Source organism: Mustela erminea, chromosome 5, assembly GCF_009829155.1.
Source record: "Mustela erminea isolate mMusErm1 chromosome 5, mMusErm1.Pri, whole genome shotgun sequence".
NCBI lineage: Eukaryota > Metazoa > Chordata > Mammalia > Carnivora > Mustelidae > Mustela > Mustela erminea.
In genome coordinates this window covers 60,915,395-60,932,153 of record NC_045618.1, presented here as the reverse complement: position 1 = coordinate 60,932,153, position 16,759 = coordinate 60,915,395, and the positions used below count along the sequence as shown (strand labels likewise).

The window sequence follows — 16,759 nt, the reverse complement described above, 5'->3', positions numbered from 1 at the left end:
ACTGTGATCTCAAAATCTAGCATACAAATACTATAAAATTGATGAGCAGTTTTTTTTTTTTTTTTTTTAAGATTTTACCTATTTATTTGACAGAGAAAGAAAGAGTACGAGAGAACATAAGCAGGGGGAGCTACAGAGGAAGAGGGAGAAGAGGCTCCCGACTGAGCAGGGAGCCTGATGCCAGGCTCCATCCCAAGATCCTGGGATCGTGAGCTAAACTGAAGGCAGACGTTTAGCCAACTCAGCCACCTGGACACCCCAAAATTGATCACTTTTCTCTGTTTAAGTAGGCTCCACGCCCAGCATGAAGCCTAATATGGGGCTTGAACCCAAGACCCTGAGATCAAGACCTGAGACTTAGGTGTCAGATGCTTAACCTACAGAGTCACCCAGGAGCCTGTGTCAACAGCTTTTAAAAGCAATTTCTCTTGCTGTAAGGTCAGCAAAAAACAAAAACAAAACTATACCAAACCAAAACAAGAAAAAAAAAAAAAAACCCAATTTTTTAAACAAACTTTCCTGATGGGGTACCTGGTTGCCACAGCGTGAAGCTCTTGATTTCAGGGTTGCGTGGGTTTAAGCCCCATGTTGGATATACAGATTACTTAAAAATAATAAAAAAGATCTTAAGAAAAGCCTTTCCTGATTATAAAGCATCAGCGTCAATCTTTTTAGTAAGTTCTAACACAAATGGAAAAAAACCCACAAATGACCTATACAGTCACTACCCAAAGACAACCATTATGATTTCAGTGTATTTACTTCCAGTTTTTCTATCATAAATACACATTTCTAAACACAGTGCTTTCCTACTGTTTGTAACCTCTTTATGTCACTGTGTGATATGCAATGTTCAATGTTCTTCTTAAACTCAGAATTATAGATTAACGTTAAAACTGTCCAGTCCTGGGGCACCTGGGTGGCTCAGTAGGTTAAAGCCTCTGCCTTTGGCTCAGGTCATGATACCAGGGTCCTAGGATCGAGCCCTGCATTAAGTTCTCTGTTCTCTGCTTTCCTCTCTGCTTGCCTCTCCAACTACTTGTGATCTGTCAAATAAATAAAAATCTTTAAAAACAAACAAACAAACAAACAAACAAAAAACTGTCTAGTCCCCTAAAATTCAGTTCTGATGCAAAGATTCCAAAAGATTACAGAAAACATGAGAATGAAGAATATTCAGCCCCAGCTGGGGACAGCTATTCATGTCACAAAAGAGGCAGAGAAAGGCGGTGCACACAACAGTCTGACCATGTTTTGTGAGTGTTATGATAGGAGCAGCAAGGGGCTGAGAAAACTCTGGAAAGGGGAGCAGCCCCCCACCATCCCTCTGGTTAAACAGATCTCCTACCACTCTGGATCATCTTTGCTAGCCAAACAAATGCACAGCTCTTTTGTCCTGTCATCTTGTCAAGTTCAAGGTGGGGGCTCTGCTCAGGGGCCACCTTGGATGCCCACCTGCTTTTTGCACTTATCGATCTTCTCCTTTTCTTGACTGGTGAGGAACGGGCCCATTTTCTTCTGCCACTGAAGGACCCACTCGTGCAACAAGACAAAGCTGCCAGTGGCCGTTTCCAAAGCATTGTAAACTAACTTTCCAAGGGGCTCATCACTGCCTGCACATTTAAAGAAAATGTGATGAAATCTCACTGGTCTATTTTCTGTGGGGGTAAAGAAAGAGGGTCTGTATCTTCATGCATCCATTCAACAGTGGATACCATATGCTACCTATAAAAAATACGACTGGATGTAATACATGCTCTTTTGTAACCAAATTTTTTAGTATTTAACAACATATTCTGAACCCTCAAGTATTCATTTTTACAAAGGGACAATAATCAACCATGAGGTTTTAGTCTCAGATCGGTGTTTTCCTCTACGAGCCATTATTCACGATGTTCCTTCCATAACTGGCTCACTTCTGATGATGCTGCCCACCCTCATGGAGCTAAATACCAACCACTGTGATGAAAGGAATTTGGAAATGGGACCAATCCATCAAGATCTTTCCATCCACAAAGGTGAGTATTAAAAACAAGTCTTAATAAATAACCTGGAAATCTGAATAGATCAATGATCTTCTGACTCCAAAATTTCAGTAGGTTCACCAAATACAAACTGCCCAATGGTTCTGGGGTAAGGAACCAGAAATGACCGTTTCAATTTGAAGCTAAAAAGACCAACACATTCATTCAGTGATGGGCATATGGTTTCCACTTGTACCTGGGAGAGCAAAATTTCTTTAACACCAATTTTCATTAATGACTAGGAGAGAAATGACCAAAAAATTAGAAATGGAGAGAAGTATCACCCACGATATCGTTCTTTTATTTCTCTTCCAGATCCCTCTACTTTTATTCTAATTTATCAACTCATAGCATATATAACAGCCTTTCTCACCCTTGATGCTAGGGACAGTTTAGACTAAAATGTTTTGTTGAAAAGGGCTGCAGTGTCCACTTACCTGGCATCACCTCTGGTCTCTACCCACTAGGTGCCAGCAGGACCCCTACCCTGGTCTTAAACACGGAAAATATGTCCTTACATCCACAAATATCCCCCAGGGGACAAAACCGCACCCAACTGAGAACCACTTATACAGTATTTGGTCTTTTTCTCTTAGTATATAAATAATTGTTTTCCACGTTGCTACACTGTCTTCATAACAAAAAAAGTTCTAAAACAAATAACATTTTTTCCATTTAAAAACGAAACGTAACCCATATTTATAAGACAGAGTTAGAGTAAAAAAGACGTTGAGGGAATGTGGCTGAACCAGCTCAAAGACTTTTTAACTGAATAGCAGTTTTTACCCTCCTAGAAATGCTGGCAATATAAGAAATTTCAATGCAAATGATCTCTTCTGCTAGTTTTAAATAATTCCTGACATTCTTAGCCTAAGGGGAAAAAACCTTCATATGTGAAAATTTGTCAACCTAATTCCACCTGTGGAAGGTGGGGGTCTATGCAGTACACACATGGAGACACCTGATTTTAATGTTTATGGGATGGAATGTGATGTTATTTACAGAAAGCCTAATTAAATGTGTGCATTACACAGTACAAGGTCTTGCAATATGTGTCTCCTTAATTGGAACCCGGTGGCGGTCTCCTAATTGCTGACTGCAAGGTTTTTTGGTATTGTCATTTTATCACCAACCTCCTCTTGTCACTTTTTTGTGATGCGGTAATAAAAGGGACAAAAGAACACACTGCAATGAGACTGAAGGAAGTGTGTTCCCAGGAGATTTCTGATTGAGCCTCTATTATGTGCTAATGATCATTTGCACCAATGGTCTACATGCTTCGCCCATCAGCTTTCTCTGCTTCTATGGCAGCTCTGAGTTGAAAAACAAATGTTAATGAGTTCATCTTTTACAAAAACATTTCGTAGAATAGGAGTACATATTTTAAAAATTCAGACCTGTTGTGAGAAAGCAAAATAAGTAATTTACTTGATGGTTTTATTTAAAAACGTTCCAACTGCCAATGTGTCCCTAATGAGTGCACTAACTTAGGTAAATTGATCTAACGCGTACCAGTGGGAATAAGAGACCGAGCAAAGGTAATAAGCAGCTGGATTAATTTGCCTTCCTGGTTTCCCCATATTATTGAAACCATTGAGTTTTAGGTTGCCAATTTGGGAGTCTGAAATGACTCTGAGTCAAGGACAGTCTCAGGTTCAAGGTTGTGAGGCTGTTCGAATGGCTGCTTTGTCTGCATATAGCACACTCTGTACACATGGTCCTGTACTGTTCGGGCTGCTTTCCATCAGCCAAGGTTAACTGTCTGGTTCATGGACTATTCAAATATTTGGTTTCCCTCTTATCTGCTGCCTGCTCCCTGGCAACGCCCCTGCCTATCTGTATCTCCTTAAAGGAGATGAGAAAAAGACACCAAAAGAAAGTAAATTCAATTTAGATAATTTGGCTGTTAGCTTTGGTAAGAACAGTCATGGGCTGAAAATTAAATTGTCCAATTCACTACATGCAAGTGATCCCTACACCAAGTAGCAGATGTATCTGTGTGGCTGATAAAAGATGTACATTTACACGTACAAAAGAGGTAGATACTGAAAACCTCATTTTGACATAAACAATTCAAATCACAAATTACTAAACCAGCTTTACTCCAAATAGCCATCAGTAGACAAAATTGCTGAGTAAGACATACAGAAAACCAAGTGCTTTTCCTGGTCGGGAATGCCAAGCAGGAAAATGCTATTCAGATGAGTATCAATATAAGAAAATTAGACTTGGTCATTAGAGATTACAGGCATTAGAACTCATTTCATTACACACATTCTATCAGCAATGTCAACCATTTTGGTTTCCAAAACCTCTACTAGTGAGAATAAGGACAAATGTTAAATTATCTTTACACTAATGGTATTTCCAAGGGCTTAGGTTTTTATTTCCATCTCACAGAAGGGAAAACCTGAGCACTTCCTCATTCTGGTCCTCAGGCAACGGGAACCAGAACGACTCATGGACTTAATAGTTCTCCCTGCATCAGACAATGCAGTGTCCGTACCACCATCCTCCTTCATGATTTAAGTTTTGTTGTTAGAATAGCTTAAATCAATTTAGTTAGTTTACTCACCAATGCATTTCCCCTTGTAAACCATGAGCTGATCAGGACTACCCAGTGAGAAATACAGGACTTCGCAAGACCCGGGAGAATCTTCACTACTACATACAGAATACTGACGTTCTCGCCTTAAAAACAAATTTGGACATGATTTTTTTTTTTTTTTTTTTTACTAAAGATTAAACACAGGAAATTCTTGCCCCTCCATTTTCTCCTGTTTACCAGCCCATTCACCATCTCCACTAGGAATGGAGTCGAAGCACTAATGGGATCATTAGCACTCTACTTTGTGGAGGTCTTCTCCATATGAACTCTACAAACCCCCTAATTCTATATTGGTGCTGTCCAAAAGGGGAGCCCTAGCCACATGAGGCTATTCAGATTTAATTAAAATGAAATGAAAAGTTCAGGGATGCCTAGGTGGCTCAGAGCATCTCGCCAGCCTTTGGCTCAGACCATGCATGATTCCAGGGTCCTAGGTTCAAGTCCCACATTGGGCTCCTTGCTTGGTGGGGAGCCTGCTTCTCCTTCTGCCTGCTGTTCCCCCTGCTTGTGTGCTCTTGCTCTTTCTCTCTCTCTCTGGCAAATACTACTTAAAAAAAAAAAAAAAAGAAATTAAAAGTTCCGTTCTTCAATAGCAGTAGCCAAAATTTTAGTACTCAACAGCTACAAGTGACTAGAGATCACCCTATTGGACAGCACTGATAAGGACCATTTCCACTGTCACAGTCCTATGGCAGTGATTTAGCTCAGTCCCACAGCGATTCCACATCTCTGAGTTCCCGTGCACCTGCACATGTGAAGAAAGCTGCAAATGGGGGTTTGGAACCTTACAAATTCCTCGTCTCCAGCTGCCCCCAACCACTGCCTGCTCTCATTCGCTGTCTTGTCTTTGGTACGTATGCTCTGCCATTCCCCTTTATGACTTCTCCATAATACTCAAAGCCTACCCTGTTCTCCCCTCTTCCCCATTTTCTGCTTTTTTTTCTTTGTGAGAAGCAGTAGCTGGGAAGCTAGATGATAATGCAAAAATACTCAGGAGATTATGAATATAAGAGAATAAATTGGCAGAGGATGCAGGGAAGAGGCAAAGGAGAGAGCTCCTGATGGTCAGGAATGGACACCTCTACAAAATGTTTTGATGAGGCACAGGGAGAGATCTCTAGAAAACAGACTCCTCACTCTAAGCCTGATCTTGCCTTCTACTTTCCCTGAGAACATGGAGCAGTGGGCACTGAAGCCCACACTTTTTTTGTTTTATTTTATTTATATATTTGAGAGAGAGAGAGTGAAAGAGAGAGCATGAGACAGGGGAAGGTCAGAGGGAGAAGCAGACTCCCTGCTGAGCAGGGGGCCTGATCCAGGACTCTGGGATCATGACCTGAGCTGAAGGCAGTCGCTTAACCAACGGAGCCACCCAGGTGCCCAAGTCCACACTTTCTATTGTTTCCCCTTTAACGTTTCTTGGCATCTGCACCATTCTTTCTTTTTCCTACACTCTGAAGGAGGACTGTGATCCTGTCCTCATTTCCATTCCCTACAGCCTCCTTGAGATCTTCTTGGTCCATCAGCTATGCCCTGCCTCCTGTATGTTCAGTCTGACCCTCCATCTAGGCTCCAGGCCCTCAGACTACAGCTCTCTCCCACTCCCTTTCCTCAATCTTGTGCTCAAACCCCCTTTTATTTTCCATTTTCAAACTTCTTTACTTGCTGTCTCTACTTCTGTGCCTTCTCCTGATTCCTCATTCTGCTGCAATGTCAATAAAATCACCACCACCCTCCTACCCACTCTCAATCTGGCTCCCCCCTTGGCTTCTTTTATTTTGTTTGGTGGCTCAGACATCCATTCTCTCCGTGGTCAGAAACAAGTGCACCTCCCTGAGCAACCAGATCTCCGTATAGTTGATCCCCAAGCACCACCCTCTCCTCTCCAATTCCCTTGCCCTCTTTGGGTCATCACCGACTTTCTCCTGGACACAAGCAATACTCCATTATTCACTACTCTCTCCACCTCCAGCCCTATGAGTCTTCCCCTACCCCAAACCCCTCCCACGCTCTTGACAAGACCTATTATGATTTGAGTTTCTCGTATCATACATGTGTCTACGTATTTGAAACACCAGGGAGGGGTACCTGGGTGGCTCAGTCGGTAGACGTCTGCCTTCGGCTCAGGTCATGATCCCAGGATCCTAGGATCAAGCCCTACATCAGGCTCCCTGCTCAGCAGGAAGCCTGCTTCTCCCTCTCCCAATCCCCCTGTATTCCCTCTCTTGCTGTCTCTCTATCAAATAAATAAATGAAATCTTTAAAAAAAAAAGAAAGAAAGAAAGAAAAAAAGAAACACTAGGGAATGACTAATGTACTGTAGTTCTGTTTAAACTTCTGCTTCTAAAGTTCTTTGTGAAACCAAGGAGACACTAAAATTTTTGAAGAAAAACATAAAAGCAAAGGTTTAAAAGGATATGGAGGCTTAATAACATAAATTATCCAGAAGCACCTTCATAGCCACTCTGCTCTCTCCAAACATGGTGCTAACAGACATTTCTTAACAATGTTTTAGAAAATCAATCACCATAGGATGACTGTTAAGTACAAACACAATGAGAATTTCAAGAGTTCTGGTATGAAAAGATATATTACCATCAAGAGTGAAATAAAAATCAAGAGAATTTTAAAAGTGAAAGTATCAAGAAAACGAACAAAGTGGTACCAACAAGAATAAAATGTAATCATTACATTACAATAGTAGTAATAATTCTGATTAATAATAGTAGTAATCATTTTGAAGGATAAAAAGTAAATCTCACGAAGTTTGAGGAGAAGGAATGAAGAGACAAAATCCAATGTTACTGATGTTTCCTATTTCCACGCAAGAAATGTAGATATATTGGATGCTCATATCATCTATTTTGGACTCACCCAGAATGGAGTTTAGAACAAGCTTTAGGAACCTAATTCATTCATGAGTAAAACAGCTTCTGAGCTCCATCAGAAATAGCCATCCCAGGGGCACCTTGGTGGCTCAGTTGGTTAAGCCATTGCCTTCAGCTCAGGACATGATCCTAGGGTCCTGGAATCAAGTCCCGTAAGCAGGGAGCCTGCTTCTCCCTCTCCCTCTGCCTCTCCCCCTGCTTGTGCTCTCTGTCAAATAAATAAATAAAATCTTTAAAAAATGATTAAAAAAAAAAAAAAGATTCCCTCACTCTCCTCCTTCTATCCCTGCCCCACTCCCTCTCTCTCTCTCTCTTTTTTATAAGATTTATTTGACAGAGAGAGACACAACAAGAGAGGCAACATAAGCAGGGAGAGTGGGAGAGGGAGAGGCAGGCTTCCCACTGAGCAGGAAGCCTGATGTGGGGCTCGATTCCAGGATGCTGGGATTGTGACCTGAGCTGGAGGCAGAGGCTCAACGACTGAGCCACCCAGGTGCACTACTCCCCCACTCCCTCTCTTAGAAAGAAAAGAAAACAAAAGAAAAGAACGAAAAAAGAAATAGCCATCCCAATGTAAACAAATGGAATTTAGCAGAAGTAACATTGGTCTCATTGTCAAGCGTCTAGTCTAGATTATGGAATGTTGAGAGGCTTGTGGTAGCATTAGGAACATCACCCATGCTATCAGTTTTTCCAAGTAGCTGTGGCAGTATGCAAAGATAAAGGGTATTTTAAACAAAACTGCTAAATATTATTTTTTAAATTTTATTTATTTATTTGAGAGAGAGAGAATGCAAGCAGAGGAGGAGCAGAGGGAGGGAAAGGGAGATAGTTTCCAGCAGACTCCTTGCTGAGTGCACAGCCCGATGCGGGACTCAATCCCAGGACCCTGAGATCATGACCTGCGCCGAAACCAAGAGTCGACACTTATCCAACTGCGCCACCCAGGTGCCCCAAAAAGGTGATTGTTTTAAAAGCCAAGTAGCAAAAAGAGAGGTGGCAATCTGTTAAAGAGGGACTTCAGAATTGGGCTCCCATCCAAAAGACAGCTCTGCCGATATGACCAATGGTATAAATCTGGGATGGGTTAGACAACAGGTAATCTCACCTTAGACATATAAGAGCTAGGATGGTCTCACCTTCCTGCCCAAGTCACCAAGATGCCACAGAAAACTCTAGCTCTTCATCCCTTAGTCTGAAACTCACAGCAGCTTTGTGGACAGAAAAGTTAGTAAGAATTCCCAATACTGTTTAAGTTGAGGTGAACTAGTTTAATGCCTCCACGGAGCCAAGTAGAGGAAGAGTGATCAGGGGAGGACCACAGGTTTGGAAAGATGCAGCAAGGATCTCCTCCCCTCCTACCCACATCCTTTATATAGTTCAATGGTTTCCTAGCTTTTGGGGCAAAGTAGAAGGAATCCCATGTCTTATACACTTCACAATCTGTTCTCTGCAAGGATGAATAGCCAACAGTTACCATACCTGGTTTTAGGATCAGGAAAACAAGTTAGGAGATGAGCCGATGTTTGAGGGTGGAGACAGGTGAGGTCTCCTACACTCTGGCCTATACCTTAGTAACCTGCAAAGAAGGTGGCTCTGAATCTGCGGGAAATAATTCTCTTCCACAAACTACTTAAAGAGACTTTGTTTTTTCTTGGCTTCTCCTAAGAAGTCTGAAGTACCCATTTATGAGGTAGAATATCCCTGGGAAGAAGGCAGGGTTTGGGAAGGACTGTGCCTGTCCCTCACCAAAGGCAATCTGACACTGAACTATATACTTGAACATGTTTAGTTTTATGTTATTCAATTTTTTTTTTTAAACTCAATCTTTCAAGGGTGGAAAAAGACAACTTAAAGTACACAGAAAATGAAGTTCTTCCACAAAAGTGCTGACTAATCCTTGGGGCGCTAGCTTGGCTCAGTCAGCAGAGTGTGCGACTCTCCATCTCAGGGTTGTGAGCTCAAGCCCTACACTGGGTGTAGAGATTGCTTAAAAATAAAATCTTAAAAAAAAAAAAGGCCAGGCCCTTGAGTATTAAGCCTTTACGTTTGTTTTCTTAAAACATTTTATTTATAGAGAGAGCAAAGACAGGGAACATAAGCAGGGGGAGTGGGAGAGGCAGAAGCAGGCTTCCCACTGAGCAGGGAGCCCAATGTGGGGCCAGATCCCAGGACCGTGGGATCATGACCTGAGCTGAAGGCAGACGCTTAACAACTGAGCCACCTAGGTGCCCCTGAAGCCTTTAAGTTTTTTGTTTTGGGGGGCTTTTGTTTTTTTAGCCTTTAAGTTCTTTCTACTAGAATAGTGAGTGGTTTTCTGTTCTGTCCTTTGTTTTAATCAACAGAAACCTTTTGTTACTGTTTTTGTTTTTTTTTATATAACCCATAGAAAAGGAAAAGCAGAGTTGCCCTGGTTAAAGAGGCTGGAGACTCTCAAAGTGCCAAAAACACAGTATCTGCCCTCCTTCCAATCTTGCCTTCCTTCATCAGATGTTTAGTGAGCACCTACTGTGTGCCTGCCAGGGTCTGTTCCAGGAAAACACAGATGAGGCCCTTGCTCTTGTGAACTTAGGCTCTTTTGAAAGGAGAAAGACACAAAAAAAGCTATCAAACGGAGATGTTCAGCTAGTGCTAAGTGCCACGGAGAAAAAAAAGGACCACAGAACAAGTGCCTAACCAGGGAAGTGGGGTCTCTTGAGGTCACATTTGTGGGGAGAACTGAAGGATAAAAGGGAGCCAGTTCCAGAAGTACAGTGGGCCAGTGTCCCAGGCAGTGACAAAGAGGGGCCCTGAGATGGGAAGGATTCCAGTGTGCTCAAAGGATGAGAGATGAACATGACTGCAATGCAGAGGGAGAGGACTAGGACACAGCAGGATGGAGCAAGATGTGAAAACCACTCCTCCACCACTGCTTCCGTGCTATCCACTCTCTGCTTATAGCCAGGAAGAACTTCCCACACTATGACTCTGATGAGATCCTATTCCTACGTAAAAACCCCCAAAGCTTCTCATTACACCTGAACTCCTGACCTGGCCAACAAAGCCCTCTGCGACCTGTCCCAGCCTGCCCCATGCGCCCTACTTCTATCCAAACTGTTCTGCTATTTGATGAGCTCTGTGCACAACAAGTCCATGCCAGCCTCCAGTCTTCTACACTGGCTGCCCTCCAGCTCTGGCTGCCTCCTCCTCATCATCCAGCTCTGGTACCCCCCAACCTAAAACCATTTCCTGTAGTCACTCATGTACTCTTTCCTCCCAACTCCCAATCTAAAGTAGCTATCCAGCTTTTCTTCAACATGGACTACTCTAATTCTCTGCAGAGCACTAGTCACTATCTGACATTTTCTCTGTCGCTTCTGGACAATCTCCTCCAACCGGAATAGAAGCTCCAGGAAGCCTGAGTCCTTCTTGATCTTGTTTACTGAATGTCCAGGATTCGCAACAGTGTCTGGCATTTAGTAGGTGCTCATTATCTATTCAATGAATGGACAAACATGGTTCTAGATGTTATTGCCTTTAGTCATAACCAATTCAAGTACTGCCCTACTGACAGTATTGATGACAAGGTCTTCTCTACCATCTCTACTAAATGTATCCACTAACTGAAAGAATAAAATGGAACGCTTTGCTTATTTCCTTTGGCTTTCCAACCACAAGAGACCAGTGAATAGCAAAGAAGAAGGAGAATCAAGAGTACATCATGAAGTACTTTGGTTCATCTAGGGCTTTCTCTTTTGTAACCAAAAAAAGCAACTCAACTGAACTTGAAAGAAAGGATTCCTCCTTCCCTACTCAGTAGCCAACACAGTGACTGAGTTCTAAGCAGGTATGTGCAACAATTTTGGCAAATCATAGATGAAAACAATCTCTCAAAAAAATTAAAAAAAAAATCTTTTCATGTTCCTTCTTGGATGCTCATGGAATATGCTTCTACCTAAGACATACAAATGTTTCCAAAGCATTATGTAAAAAGTTATTTTACCTATGTCAAGGAGAGAGATTTTCCTATCCTTTCCTGAATAAACGTGCTAATGATCTTTGATTTCAAAAGCAAGTCCAATCTCAGACCCAGTAACTGCCACAAAAATGGAAATGTTTCAACCTTAAAAGACTGCTTTTTGTATAGCCAGAAAGACTTCTCCGTAGTACTGTTTATTCCCATTCCTAACACAATAGGAATTGGTCAAATACTTCCTAGTGAATCGCTCTGACAACTTCCAACTATGTTGCCTACTGGAAGCCCAGTTGCAAGCAAAAATACTCTAAATTGGTATAAGGAGTTACCATCTTAAAATGGAATGGACTCCAGAAACAGTACTCAAGAAAACATTTAGTTTACCTTAACAGCAGGTGGCTAAACAATACCAAAATTACTTCTAAGGTGATTTTTTAAAGTAGATAATTAGGAAAGAAATTATAAAGTAAGTAATTAGGGAAAGAACTGAAATAGCTCTTTCTTATAAATAGACTATAAGTTTATTCAAGTCTTTCATTGGTACCTAAAATGTTTCTTTTCACTGAAGAAACGTGTTAGTTTTAAGTGCTGCTTAGAGTCTTGCGAGAGATAAAACACATAAAGAAGCTGAATTACAGTAACTACATGGTTTTAATCCTCCACCCACTTATAAATGGGTTCTGCACTAAAATTCCCTCCTGCCCACAGGGGTTACAATAAACAAAGAAGCTTCATTCTTCAGTAGAAAAGGATGTAGAGGAAGATGTAGTATCTTTCATGGGATCTCTGGTAAAAGGAAAGAAACCCAGAATACACCTGTGACAAGGGGGAAGCCCAGTGTCCTCAGCAGTCAGAGAGGGGCGCCATGGCAGCAAACTGGGGTTCCCATTCTCATGTAGAGGGTCTTCTATACCTGTGCCCATTTTGGAATATCTGTGGTGGGACCTACTGAGTTACAGACTGAAAACACATACAGTGTGAAAATTTCACTGGATGATGATTCCAACGGAAGAAAATTTTAAAACTCACTTACTGAGCAGTTAGATCATTAGAAGTCAGATGGAGCTGCACTGGGGGCAAGACTGGAGCGTTATAGGCCATTATAAAGAGGAATGAGCTATAAAACTAGTTTAATTAAAGATATGTATAATGAGTTGGACGCATCACAGTTCTGGACTTAAAGTTATAGTACAAAACTGTAGTAATCAAGATAGTATGGTACTGGCACAAGAACAGACAATAAATCAAAGGAACAGAAGAGAAAATCCAGAAATAAACCCACAATTATATGGTCAGTCTTTGACAAAGCAGGAAAGAACACCTAAAGGGAAAAGGACAGTCTCTTCAACAAATGGTGTTGGGAAAACTGGACAGCTACATGTGAAAGAATGAAGCTGGATCACTTTCTCACACCATCCACAAAAATAATTTCAAAATGGATTAAAGCCCTAAATGTGATTCCTGAAATTCTAAAAATCACAGGAGGTCTCACAGTCAATAAGTCCTCTGACACCATACACAGCAACATTTTTCTAGATATGTCTCTGGAGGCAAGGGAAACAAAAGCAAAAACAAACTACTGGGGGGCGCCTGGGGGTGGCTCAGTTGGTTAAGTGTCTGCCTTCGGCTCAGGTCATGATCCCAGGGTCTTTGGGACTACATCAAAAATAAAAACCTCATGCACAGCGAAGGAAACAATCAACAGACTAAATAAAAGGCAACTTACTAAATGGGAGAAGAGATTGACAAATGACATACCTAATAAAGAGTTAGTGTCCAAAATATATAAAGAACTTCTACAACTCAATACCCCCCAAAAGAATAATCCACTTAAAAAATGGTCACAAGACAAGACACGAATGAACAGTATTTCTCCAAAGACATCCAGAGGGCCAACAGACACATGAGAAGATGCTCAACATCACTCCCCATCAGGGAAATGCAAATCAAAACCACAGTGAGATATCACCTCACACCTGTCAGAATGGCTGAAATCAACAACACAGGAAACAAGTGTTGCCAAGGATGTGGAGTAGGGAACCCTCGTGCACTGGGAAGGCAAACTGGGGCAACCACTCTGGAAAACAGTATGGAGGTTCCCTAAAAAGTTAAAAATAGAACAACCTTATAATCTAGCAATCATACTACTGGGTATTTACCCAAAAAATACAAGAACACTAATTCAAAGGAATACATGTACCCCTATGTTTACTGCAGCATTATTTACAACAGCCAACATAAGGGAGCAGTCCAGTGTCCACCAGTTGACGAACGGATAAAGAAAATGTGGTATGTATACAAAATGGAAAACTATTCAGCCATTAAAAAAAGAATGAAATCCTGCCATTTGCAACAACATGGATGGAGCTAGAGAATACAATGCTTAGCGAAATTAGTCAGAGAAAGATAGAAACCATTTCACTCATATGTGCAATTTATGAAACAAGACAAGCAAAAGGAAAAAAATAAGAGAACAAATCAAGAAGAGGAATCTTAAGGGTGCCCAGGTGGCTCAGTCAGTTCAGCATCTGCCTTTGGTTCAGGTCATGATGCTAGAGTCCTGGGATCAAGCCCTGTGTCGGGCTCCCCACTCAGCAAGGATCCTGTTTCTCCCCCTCCCACTGCTGCTCCCCCTACTTGTGCTCTCTCTCTCTCAAATAAATAAAATCTTGAAAGGAGGGAAGGAAGGAAGGAAGGAAGGAAGGAAAAAGAAAAAAAAAGAAAAGGAATCTTAGCTACATAGAACAAACTGATGGTAATTAGAGGAGAATGGGTGGAGGCATGGATAAAATAGGTGATAGGAATTAAGGAGGCACTGGTGTTGAGCACCGGGTGATGTATGGAACTGCTGAACCACTATATTGTACACCTGAAATGAATATAACACTGTATGTTAACTAACTAGAATTAAAATAAAAACTTAAAAATTTTTTTAAGAAGGATACTTGGAATGAGTTAGAACAAATGAAAATTTTATTTTATATCGCCAATACATTAAGACGTAGAGGCTTTGAAAAAGTTACTAAGTCTATTCCCTGAAAATTCCATCACATGTCATTGCAAGCCGTTTTCTCTCTTCCATAGCCTTCATCCTTCTCAAAAAATCAGAAATCCCAGGGACGTACCTTGACCTTCCAGAAGAGTTGGTCCGATGTTTGCCATTTCCCACAAAGTCCGGAGAGCCTCCATGTAGAATGGCAGTCGGTCTGTGTCCTCCTGGGTCTTTCCTAGAGTTCTGATCTTGGTTTGATAAATTAGCAATTTCCAAACGCTCCTAGAAGAAAGAAAAGTAAAACCTACTTAAAATATAAGTCATAAGTCAAAGAAAATCATGGTACCTAAACATTAATTCAGTAGGGAGTGTGACTCTTCTTAAGCTGAATGCTTTCAGGTGTAATAAACTTGAACTTTTAAAAATTTAACGTCCAGACACGTACTGCTTCAAGAACTGAAGACCAGGTCACAGTATGAAGAGAATGTGAATTTTATAAATGAAAAATGCTTAGAATCTTACAAGATGCGTGACAAGTCAGGGAAAAGTGCAAGAGGGGGTGAACAGAGGGAGGAAGCATTGAAAGAGGGAGCATATGGCTGGGTGGGTGGGATCAGAGTAAGACAGGGCTGGTGGAAGCAGTCCTAGATCACCTTACATTTGTGTACGGCTCTGTACTTTCACTGAGGACAGGACATTTATCTATGGGAATAACTACATGAGAGGGAAGGGAGGCATCATCAGTTGGCATAACCATTTTAAGGGATGAGGAAAATGAGTCACATTTAGTGTCACCTGTCAAGGTCACAGAGCTGGCAGTCAAAACACCAAAGCTTTAAGCCAGATGCTGCTTACTCAGACATCAGTGCCTCCCACCACCCCTCAGAGTTGCCCTTAAGTTAAATGGCATAATTCTACAAAAGAGAACAAGTAAAATTTTCTCTGGGTTTCTCCAAACATGGGTAACTGGTGTTTTGACCAAGCCGGACTCAGGAAAAATACAGAAAAAGGACTTTATCTTTTTCCATCACTGCTTTTTAAACCTGCCCTGTTGGATCCTTCTTTTCCATGATTGAATGAAATCTCCAGCATATCCATAGGATTTCCATTCACTCTTCAGCTGAACAAATAGTTGTATTTTCCAAGTATGCGCTAAGAATTCCGATCTGGGTTAATTATCAAAGCTTCCATCTCTGTTCTCCCCGATTCATTTGATAAACAACTGTCATTCTCTCAGCCTGTGTCATCTACAGATAACATACAACTCTAAATTTTGCTTCCATTTGGGGAATCTGAAATACACAATGAATGGTATTTGGGGGATTTTTTTTAGTGCTTCATTTCCAGCTTTACTATTGGTAATAACACAGGAGAGGAAAACATCATCGATGGAAAAAACATTTTATGTTTTGCAAAATGTAGACTATTTTAGTGTGGTACAATTCACAGAGTACCTGCTTAGCCATTTCTTTTCTTTTTCTCTCTTCTTTGATCTCTTCTTTCCTTCTCTGAATCTCATGAAGGATCTCACGTTGCTGAAATAAATCACAGTGCATCAAATGCCAATCTCTGAAACCCAGACAACATATAAATTCTACAATCACAAAAAACCTTTAGCACTTCTGTTTAAGATTTGTTTTTGTTTTTGTTTTGTTTTGTTTTGAGACAGAGTAATAGAGAGAGAGAGAGCATGTGCAGGAGGAGAGGCATAGGGAGAGAGAGAAGAAGACCGAACCAGGAGCCTGACGTGGGTCTCCACCCCAGGACATCGGGACCATGACATCAGCCGAAGGCGGACACTCAACCATCTGAGCCACCCAGGCATCCCTAAGATTGTATTTACCCATTTATGAGAGAGAGAGAGAGAGAGAGCGCGAGCTCAAGACAAACGCACTCGATGACAAACACAGAGCCTGACACAGACCTCATCTCTGAGATCATGACCTGAGCCAAGATCAAGAGTTGGACACCCAACCCACTGAGCACCCCCAAAACCTTCTGCATCTCTAGGATTCAAGCCCTCCCTTCTAAAAGGGCCTGATTATACAGAATCTTACAACAAACTGTAGTTACGCAGTTTCATCAGCTCTTATGCACTACTTGCTCCCGGTTAGTGAGGTCTCTGGACTGTGTGGGAGAGGGACTCAGCACTTCTCATGCTTCCACCTGGAGAGACTTCCCCTACAGCAGCCTCCCATCCTGACCTTGCCCCTCCTCCTCCATGTCTCCCTGTCTATGGAGAACAAGCGCTGGGGTCTGCTCCCCTCACCACAGAGGGTGAGGTCCCCTTGG

At 41.6% G+C, this 16,759-nt stretch overlaps 1 protein-coding gene across 10 annotated transcripts in view; it reads right to left on the bottom strand.

Moving 5' to 3' along the window:
* Nucleotides 1–16,759, bottom strand: part of EIF2AK4 (eukaryotic translation initiation factor 2 alpha kinase 4) — a 111,214-nt gene that overhangs the window by 66,070 nt on the left and 28,385 nt on the right. For 5 of the 10 annotated variants that reach the window (XM_032343253.1, XM_032343255.1, XM_032343250.1 and 2 more), the window contains 4 exons: nucleotides 15,922–16,002; nucleotides 14,601–14,749; nucleotides 4,600–4,715; nucleotides 1,456–1,613 (listed from right to left, as the gene is read on the bottom strand). In XM_032343253.1, the coding sequence (XP_032199144.1) occupies nucleotides 1,456–1,613; nucleotides 4,600–4,715; nucleotides 14,601–14,749; nucleotides 15,922–16,002 (504 nt within the window). Of the gene's footprint in view, nucleotides 1–1,455; nucleotides 1,614–4,599; nucleotides 4,716–14,600; nucleotides 14,750–15,514; nucleotides 15,714–15,921; nucleotides 16,003–16,759 lie in introns of those variants that run through there. The other 5 variants (XM_032343258.1, XM_032343257.1, XM_032343254.1 and 2 more) reach the window with 4 other exon arrangements.